Source organism: Eschrichtius robustus, chromosome 6 (assembly GCF_028021215.1).
Source record: "Eschrichtius robustus isolate mEscRob2 chromosome 6, mEscRob2.pri, whole genome shotgun sequence".
NCBI lineage: Eukaryota > Metazoa > Chordata > Mammalia > Artiodactyla > Eschrichtiidae > Eschrichtius > Eschrichtius robustus.
In genome coordinates, this window is record NC_090829.1 from 139,011,688 (window position 1) to 139,022,141 (window position 10,454).

General features: G+C 47.4%; 1 protein-coding gene across 2 annotated transcripts in view; it reads right to left on the minus strand.

Moving 5' to 3' along the window:
* The window catches only part of HLCS (holocarboxylase synthetase), a 193,046-nt gene extending 182,967 nt beyond the window's left edge, over positions 1-10,079 (minus strand). For both annotated transcript variants that reach the window (XM_068547048.1, XM_068547049.1), the window contains exons 1-2: positions 9,836-10,079; positions 5,657-5,794 (exon numbers count right to left, since the gene is read on the minus strand). In XM_068547048.1, the coding sequence (XP_068403149.1) occupies positions 5,657-5,794; positions 9,836-10,030 (333 nt within the window). In that variant the 5' untranslated portion in view covers positions 10,031-10,079. The remainder of the gene's footprint in view (positions 1-5,656; positions 5,795-9,835) is intronic.
* Between the last annotated feature and the right edge of the window lie 375 nt (positions 10,080-10,454).

A 10,454-nucleotide genomic window follows, 5' to 3' on the forward strand; every position in this document is an offset into this window, starting at 1 on the left:
TAACCTCAACTCTGGTCCTTGTAACCACACCCTCGGCGGGGAAGGCAGATGCAGCAGAGAGAGGCAGGATGTGTGAACACTGCCTAGCTCAGGATTCAGGGGTGCAGTCCTTCCATCCCTCGGCCACCCCATCTAAGTGTTAACGGACCCCAGCACTGTCTGTTTCTTGCTGTACATTTTGAATCGATTTAATAAACGGTGCAGTTTGAGCATCTTAACTTTTTCTGTGAGCCTCTCTATTCTGTGACTGCTGGATAACCTGCCTGGTAATGTTCTGGAAAGCTATCACTGCATCAAGGTAATTTCCCACGTAACACTCCAGCCCCATCTTTCCCCTCTGGCCTTCTCCTGAGCCAATCCCCCAACTCATGTTAATTAGACTCCAATTGTACTGAACTGTGTGCAGTTCTCCAGGTGCAAATGCTGTGTGCCTCTGCATCTGCTGTTCTGACTGGAAGCCTTGTCCTCCTTCTTCATGTAATTCCTGTTTTTTCCTTAAAAACTCAGATATTACTTCCCGCCCCTGGAACATCCTTCCTGACGCCACCCCATCTGGATAGATTCACCATCACCCCCATACTTGCTTTCCCAGAGCACTTTTCACAGTGAACTTTAATTGTTCCTTTCCTTAGCTGTCTTCTCCCTGACACTGTGAGCTCCTTAAGATGACTGTAACTGTCATCTCTAAATGCATCTTTCATCTCCATATGACATACCTCCAGCCCTAGCACACAATCTGGCACATAATAGGCACTCAGTAAACCTTGGATGGAGGAATGAATGAAGGCCTTGATAGAATAATAGGAACATGAGTGAATTTTCTGCAATAAGAGAACTGTGTAAGTTCTTTGGGTCAGGGAATCTTACGGAACAGGACTGCTAATATAAGCACAGAAGATACTGAAAATTGAGCTGAATCTGCCACGACCCACTGGTATCTATTATGGCACCTAACAAAATAATTAGAACACAGTCTACTGTGCAATAAATATCTGTTAGTGAAAGAATGACTAAGTGAAAATATGAATATGTGAATGCTACATTTTTAAAACTGAATTCCTGAGATTCATTTATTTGCTGTTGGGGGTCTGTAGAAAAACCACAGATGCAAGCCATCTGAGATATCCAAAGTTTCAAAAGATGTCATTTTCTGACATCTGTAAGAACGGTATCGCATCTGTAAGCATGGTATTGTACAATCCCAAAAATGGGAAAGAATGTAAGGTCTCAACAAGTTCAAAAGTCTTTCCTCCATAATGTATTTGCTGTTAAATATCTTAGGATCCTGTCAAATTCAAATGACTTTAGAGTTAGGTGAAAAACACATAGAGTCATAAGAGCCCCCAAGCTGCAAAATCCCATCAAACAATCAACCTGAATGGTAACAGCAGACCAAGAAGACAGAGACCTGTGAAATCACCTCCTTTTTAAGATCTGAAGCCCAGGGACTTCCCTGGTGGCACAGTGGTTAAGAATATGCCTGCCAATGCAGGGGACACGGGTTCGAGCACTGGTCTGGGAAGATCCCACATGCCGCGGAGCTACTAAGCCCGTGAGCCACAACTACTGAGCCTGTGCGTCTGGAGCCTGTGCTCCGCAACGGGAGAGGCCACAACAGTGAGAGGCCCGCACACCGCGATGAAGAGTGGCCCCCGCTCGCCGCAACTGGAGAAAGCCCTCGTACAGAAACAAAGACCCAACACAGCCCAAATAAATAAATAAATAAATAAATAAATAAATAAATAAATTTATTAAAAAATAAAAATAAAAAAATCTGACTGCCAATGCAGGCGACACGGGTTCGAGCCCTGGTCCAGTAAGATCCCACACGTCGCGGAGCAACTAAGCCCGTGTGCCACAACTACTGAGTCTGTGCTCTAGAGCTCACAAGCCACAACGACTGAGCCCGCATGCTACAACTACTGAAGCCCGCGCACCTAGAGCCCGTGCTCCGCAACAAGAGAAGCCACCGCAATGAGAAGCCCGCACACTGCAATGAAGAGTAGCCCCCGCTCACCGCAACTAGAGAAAGCCCTCGTGCAGCAACGAAGACCCAACGCAGCCAAAAATAAATAAATAAATTTATTTTTTTTAAAAGATCTGAAGCCCAGTTTACAAAATGGAGCTCTGTGTAATAGCCAGAGTGGTCCAACATATGGCTCTAGACATCTCCAGCTCCTGGCTGCAAGACCCACCAAACCCTCTGATCACAAATAAGATGAGTTAACTGGATAGTACCCTTGGTGGGTAAGCATCCTTCTACCACCAGAAAATTAAGAATTACGTAACCACCATTAAGTGAGATCTTAATTAAATTACCCTTAGAAGGTAAATTAAATAACTGTGGCAGAAATTCTAATTATCTGCCAATATCCAGCCTTTTTTTCTCCCTTGTAATAACAGAACTCCAGGTTTCTACTGAATCCATGGCTGTCCAGCTACAGACTGTATTTCTCAGCCTCCCCTGCAGCTAAGTGATGGGATCAGAAGTAACAAGTGAAAGTTCTAGATCACAGTTTTAAAGAGGAACCTGGTTGGTCCCCACCATCCTTCTTCGTCCCCCATTCTGAGGGCTGGGATGTGGATGAGGTTGGCAGTGGGGGAGCGGGGGGGTAGCAGGAGCCAGCCTCCACCAAGAGAGAGAAGAAGGATGGCAGAGGGGAGACAACAGAGCAACAAGATAGAAGGGAGCTGGGTCCCTGGATGGCCTTCCAGAGCAAGACCACGCCTTCAGAGACGAGTAAACTTGAGTCCGTGCTTCCACTGAAGGATGCGATCCCTGGTCGGGGAACTAAGATCCCACATGCCACAAAGCGTGGCCAAAAAAATAAATAAATAAATAAAAATTTTTAAATGCTATGTGTATAAAGATATACACTAAGTAACAACAATTTAGGAAATTAAGAGCACAGCAGTCATATTTTTGTGTTAAAAAGGAATCTGTGCATATTTGATATTTTATGTAATTGCAATATTTTAGAAGTTCTGGCCCTCATTTTAAATTGAAATCTTTCTTTTTTTTACATCTTTATTGGAGTATAATTGCTTTACAATGGTGTGTTAGTTTCTGCTTTATAACAAAATGAATCAGTTATACATATACATATGTTCCCATATCTCTTCCCTCTTGCGTCTCCCTCCCTCCCACCCTCCCTATCCCACCCTAAATTGAAATCTTACTAAATATATATAGCATTAGAATATATAAGAAAACTTCAAGGGCTTCCCTGGTGGCACAGTGGTTGAGAATCCACCTGCCAATGCAGGGGACACGGGTTCGAGCCCTGGTCCGGGAAGATCCCACATGCAGCGGAGCAACTGAGCCCGTGCGCCACAACTACTGAGTCTGTGCTCTAGAGCCTGCGAGCCACAACTACTAAGCCCACGTGCCACAACTACTGAAGCCCGTGAGCCTAGAGCCCGTGCTCCGCAAGAGAAGCCACCGCAATGAGAAACCCGCACACGGCAACGAAGAGTAGCCCCCGCTCGCCAGAACTAGAGAAAGCCTGCACACAGCAACGAAGACCCAACGCAGCCAAAAATAAATACATAAATAAATTTTTAAAAAAAGAGAAAACTTCAACCTTTAATCTGATAACTTCAGTTTTCTTATCTTTAAAAATGACAATAATGCACTTTCCTGGCGGTCCAGTGGTTAAGACTCCACGATTCCACTGAAGGGGGTGCGGGTTCGATCCCTGGTTGGGGAACTAAGATCCCACATGCCACACACCACAGCCAAAAAAAAAAAAAATTACAATAATATCTTGTAGAATTATAAGCATTACAGGTAATACATATAAATGCCCAGCAGAGGCTCAATTAATTTTATCATTATTATCATAAGTATATATAAGGCTTAATGAAACAGTAGGAACCTGCAGGAGAAAACATAATGTCGTAGCATACTAGGCTACTCTCAGGCCACCTGCCAAATCCTATGCCCCCTCCCGAGCCCCAAACAAAGGAGAGTTTCCTGCTCTCCTTTACTTCACCTATCTCCTAACTCTCATTTCTATCCACCTTGAGTTGTAGTCAATTATTTCCAGTCTTGTTCCTCTCTTCCTTTTTGTTCATCCAAATCCAATGTCTTTTCTTTTTTTATATTTATTTATTTATTTAATTTATTTTTGGCTGTGTCAGGTCTTAATTTTGGTACTCAGGATCTTCACTGAGGCACACAGGCTTCTCTAGTTGTGGCGAGCGGGTTTTCTATTTCTAGTTGTGTCGCGCAGGCTCCAGGGCGTGTGGGCTCTGTAGCTGTGGTGCCTGGGCTCCAGCTGAGGCGGGCGAGCTCCGTAGTTGTGGCACGCGGGCTCAGTTGCCCTGCGGCATGTGGGATCTCAGTTCCCTGACCAGGGATCGAACCCTCGTCCCCGGCATTGTAAGGCGGATTCTTTACCAATGGACTACCAGGGAAGTCCCCAATACAATGTCTTAAAGACAGTGTTTGTGAGATGGAGGTCCAGTGACTATGGCTTTCTGTCATCAGTAAAACCCCTCCTGGACTATCCACGTGGCAGGTGGGGAACATACGGTGGGTCAGTGAAGGCAGAAAGGACTCATCACAGACACCCAAGCAGAAGCAGCACACAAGGGGGGTTAGGGTCAGATCTCCATGAACCTGAGAGGTGCTGGCTTTGGTCAGAAGGCATCCATGGAGAGCTTATGCCAGAGTACATCCCCACTGGATGTGTGTCTAGAAAGATAACTGGCCATCCAGAGGAAACCACACTGAAGGCACCCAAGATGGGATGACATCTTCACAGTTTCAACAAAAAGATAATGAAGAAGAGAATGGAATGAGGAGGGATGGAAGTGAAGGAGTAAAGCAGAGACACCTGGGGAGTGGAATTAGTAGAACTCGTAACCGAATGGCAGGTAGGACACAGGAGGGGGTGAAAGGAAGCACAGTTTGGGGTGTTCACCTGAGATTTTCTTTTTTTCCAGCAGAGGAATATAAACAACCAGTGTGGGAAACATCACTGAGTTTGAAGTGCTTTCAGAATACTTGGGGTGAAATCTCCAGGAAGTATGCAGCAATATAAATCATCTGATTTTGGAAGCAATAAGTTGTGGGGCGGGACCCTATGACCTGGGGTGAGACTTGAGCAGCGCTGCGCAGTAACATACCTCAAGCCACAAAACAACTTAAAACACAGGTAGCTTTTTTCTTTTTTTTTTGGCTGCACCGCATTGCATGCAGGATCTTAGTTCACCAACCAGGGATCAAACCCGTGATCCCTGCGGTGTGGAGTGGAGGCACAGGGTCTTAACCACTGTACCGCCAGGGAAGTCCCAAAACACAGGTAGGTTTAAATCTAGCAGCCACATTAAAAACGTAAAAAGAAACAGGTGAAAGTAATTTTTCATATATATATACATTTTTTTTTTCTTTTTTTCTTTTTTTTCCCCCCGGCCATGCTACATAGCCTGCGGGATCTTAGTTCCCTGACCAGGGAGTAACCCTGGGCCCAGCAGTGAGAGAGTGAGAGTGCCGAATCCTAACCACTGGGAATTCCCTACTAATATATTTTTATTTAACCCAAAATATCAGAAAAGAAAGGGAATCAATCACAAAGGCCAGGAAAGAGCACTCATAAGAAAACCAAATTAGTTTTGATTATGGTACACAAATGAAAAACACGGTACTCACAGTTTCCGAAGAGGACGATGGTCTCTGTGAAGTCTCACCTTGCACCCAAATGCTCTCTGTCACAAATGCTATGTGTTCTGCTTCAAGTATAAAAGGAGAAACCAGAAACAGGGCCCATTTGTTCAAGTCATCAATGGACTGGATAGAGGGAAAGAAACACAAAAAGGAAGGATTCATATGACTTCAAACCACGACTGCCATTTATATCAACATCCAGGACAACCCCGCCTCTGCAATTCCAGGTGGCATCTGAATAAGGTCATTGGCTGCTCTCCTATAGACCACATTAACCCTGCATTTTTTTGTTGAACTGTGATTATTTAAACAGCTGCAACATCCCTCAATGTCTCATGACAGTTTTAACATCTCTAGATATTTCTTATCAAGCAATTAATTCTGAAACTTATTCCCACCATTCCTTACTGCTGAGAGCATGTAGGAACCTTCCAAATTACAACCTGGAAGCACATTTAAAGATGAGGCAGCTCAGGGACTTACTTCCCTGGCGGTCCAGTGGTTAAGACTCCGTGCTTCCACTGCAAGGGGCACGGGTTTGATCCCTGGTCGGGGAACTAAGATCCCACATGCTTCTCAGCATGGCCAAAAAGAAAGAAAAAGATGAGGCAGCTCAGAAGTGCATGATGGTCAGCAGAAGCCTGTTACTGACAGATGCCCGAAGAGCTATTCCTCCTTTTCCTCCAGCCATTACAGCATCAAGAGTGGTTAGCAGGGGCTTCCCTGGTTGCGCAGTGGTTAAGAATCTGCCTGCCAATGCAGGAGACACGGGTTCGAGCCCTGGTCCAGGAAGATCCCACATGCCGCGGGGCAACTACACCCGTGCGCTGCAACTACTGAGCCTGCGCTCTAGAGTCCATGAGCCACAACTACTGAGCCCGTGTGTCACAACTACTGAAGCCCGTGCACCTATAACCCGTGCTCTGCAACAAGAGAAGCCACCACAATGAGAAGCCTGTGCACAGCAACTGAGAGTAGCCCCCGCTCGCCACAACTAGAGAAAGCCCTCGCACAGCAACAAAGACACAACGCAACCAAAAATAAATTAATTTTTTTAAAAAAATTAAAAAACAAAAAGATTGGTTAGCAGATTGGATGTGTCCATTAGTCTCTGCTCTTCTCCTGAAATTTCTCTAAAAGGACTGTACATTAATCTACACTAAAACCAAGGCACATGCATAGCAGAAAAAGCTGAAATCTAAGGCTGCCCGTGGGGGGTGCCTTATCATCACCCCGCCCCCGCAAAATAAAAAGGCATTTGGGTCAAGCTCCATAGTTGCTTATCAGTTCAAATCTGCCCTTGCTGGGAAGATCAGAAAGTACTTTCACCAGGCCCAGTAACCTGGCACAAAGCAGAAGCTTAATAAATATCTGTTGAACCAATTAATGAATGAAAATGAGGGAGAAAAAAACTCCTCCTATGGGTAAACATAATTATCAATATAACAGTTAAAAACAAAAAACAGATTGTCCACTTTACTCATAGAAAATGTGTATATTAAACAAAAAGCCTAAAATTTCCGGTTTGTATAAACCCCGAGTTCTTGGGGGACCTTCAATTATATAAACATACACTTTCAGTACTTACACATATGATTTTAAGTATATAAAATATGGAGACAGCAAAGGCATAAGATTCAGTTCTGTAAAGTTACTTCAGCCCAGGTAGACTGACAATAGGTATGTACTGAACCAAATCACCAGCCCCACGATATCTGCAATCTTAAATAACAGTAGCTAATCACAAATAGTCAAACTTTCCAATTGTAGGCCTCGAACATCAGAGCTTAAACTCAACAACCACTACTTCATTTGTTGAAATACTGAGTAACTATTACAGGTCAAGTTGCTTAGCTAAACAGACCCAGTTCCTAGGGAGAAAAGGATAAAAACCGGACATAATGGAAAAGAATATAAAAAAGAATGTATATATATATGTATATCTGAACCACTCTGCTGTACAGCAGAAATTAACACAACATTGTAAATCAACTATACTTCAATTTAAAAAATGAAAAAAAAAGTCACAATAAAAAAAAAACTGGAAATATGAAGTACAATTTAAAGTCTATGAGGATACAGAGCTGGCTGGTCACATGTAGTCTGGAAACTCAGGGACATCTCTGTGAGACAGTGATTTCTGGGCAAAGCTCTAAGGAGGACAGCAAGTTACAAAAACCCCAAAAGCCCAAAGCTGGTTTGGCCCAGGTGTCCCTACACCCTGCTGGAGCAGTCAGAAAGGGCTGAAGAGCATTAGTTACAGTTATCAAAGTTAACAGAAGCCCAATAAAGTCAGGGAGATGTGCAAAAGTAAAACTGTCTCCCAAGAGAATTAAAGACATTTGCGGGCTTCCCTGGTGGCGCAGTGGTTGAGAGTCTGCCTGCCAATGCAGGGGACACGGGTTCGAGCCCTGGTCTGGGAGGATCCCACATGCCGTGGAGCAACTGGCCCCGTGAGCCACAACTACTGAGCCTGTGCTCCGCAATGAGAGGCCGCGATAGTGAGAGGCCCACGCACCGCGATGACGAGTGGCCCCCGCTTGCCGCAACTAGAGAAAGCCCTCGCACAGAAACGAAGACCCAACACAGCCATAAATAAATAAATTAATTAAAAAAAAAAAAAAAGACATTTGCATCTCATTATTTTTTGGATGTTCATTATTTCTACTCTAATCTAAACCTCTTAGAGGTGTTTCTTTTTTAAAAATAAATTTATTGATTGATTGATCGGCTGCGTTGGGTCTTCGTTGAGCGCGGGCTTTCTCTGGTTGCAGCCAGCGGGGGGCTACTCTTCCTGGCGCTGTGCGGGCTTCTCATCAGGGTGGGGACTTTGGTAGCTGTGGCTTGCCGGCTCTAGAGCGCAGGCTCAGTAGTTGTGGTGCATGGGCTTAGTTGCTCCGCGGCATGTGGGATCTTCCCTGATCAGGGATCGAACCCGTGTTCCCTGCATTGGCAGGCAGATTCTTAACCACTGCGCCACCAGGGAAGTCCCTAGAGGTTATTTTTTAAGTAAATGAATCCAGTTTGGAAACCACTACTATAGAAAAATCCACCCCTCAATTTTTCCTCATTTTATTATCTTTCTCAATCAGGGTTCCTTAAAAGAATTAAGCCCTCCTTCCCTCAGGAGTCCATTGTATGTAATGAATGAACACCTAGACAATATTACATATGCACTCTCTTAGAACTTACTCATATTCTGTATTATATAGTATACCAACAAGGATGGAGAAAATCTCATTTTAATGCTACGAGTGATCCAACTTTCCAGAAGGAAGAGGAAAGGACAAGAAACCCATCAAAAGCAAAACACTTTTAAATGTTAACGACAACGTGGGTGAAGTCAATGGAAATTTGCACAGAACTGCACTGTGAAGCCCATTTCCAATAGCTGAGTGGGAAGAACGATTGTTCCCATCCACAGAAAGAGAGCTGAGGTTTTGCAGAGATTAAACGGCAGCCCCAGGTCACACTATGGGTGACAGAGGCGGCTGAACTTATAGCCTTATAGCCACCAGGCTAAGTATTGGGCCAAAAGAAAAGATTGTGTGCAAACCGAAACCAAAAAGATTCAGAGGTGTCCGATTGGTAAATGACGCAGCTGACAGGAGCGGGGTACAAGGGCAGTTTTTGTCACCTCGGGAACACCTGACAGAAAGCTGAGGATTTGCTGTCTTTCTCTGAAATCAGGTTCAACCAAACTCCAGCCCACAGGGTAGGCTGGAGAGGATGTCAGGAAAGAGACTCTAGGTGGGCACTGCTCAGGTGCTAATCGACTCCGCACAGGCACACAGGCACAAGCCTACTTTGCACCGCCAAGAGCCAGGCGTCCATACGCTCGCGCCGGCACCCCGTGGAGAGGAGACCAGATCGCCTGTCACAGTTTCGGTCTCTGGTCCCATTATCCGGGCTCCCATGGGCATCGCGTGCAGTGGAGCCCCGGAGCCTGCTGCTCCCCAGACCCCACGCTCGCGACCTCCCGGCGGCGCAGAGGGTGCCCCGGGGCTGCACAGCCCAGGGCGGAGCGCGGGGTCCCCGGGGCGCTTCCGGCTCCGGGCAGACCCCTAGGCCGCGCCCCCGCCCGGCCCCGCCCCCGCGCCCGCGCCCCCCGCCCCGCGCGGCCCCGCTTTCCGCGCCTCCTGGCGCCCGCGCTCGCCCGCCCACCTGGCTCTCGCCGACGCAGAAGACGCGGCCGCCGCGGCTCAGGCACACGCGGGCGCCTCGGGGCTGCGCGGTCGCGCGGCAGAAGGTGAAGGAGCAGCGCGAGGCCCGCAGCTGCTGCACCGTGGTGCGCACTAGCGCGGCGGGCCCGCGCCCCCAGCGCGCCCACAGGTACAGGTAGCACAGCGTGATGAGCATGGCCGGCCGGCCGGCGGCGGAGCGCGAGCCCGGGACGCTCGCACCACCGGCCGGCCCGCCCGAGCGCTCGGCCCCGCCCTCCCGCCGGCCGGAAGAGGCCGCGCCGCCGGGGAGAGGCCGCGCCGGCTGGAGAAGGCCGCGGGGTGGCGGGGGAGGGGGGCGTTTGTATGGAGGGAGATGGGAGGCCTGGACTGCAGGGAGGGGTGTGGGGAAGGGAGGTGATGGAGGGAGAAGGGAGGCCGTGCCCGGGGAGGTGAGTGGGAGGGGACCCGGGGAGGCCACTCAGGGTGGAGGGTGGAGGTAACGTGATGCAGGGAGAAGGCGGGCGGTGAGGTAGGTTGGGGACCTGGGGGGTAAGCCCGGTAGCCCTCTTAAACCAGAGTCTGGCCTCCTTTGCTTGAGGGGTGGGAGGCGGAATGAGGAA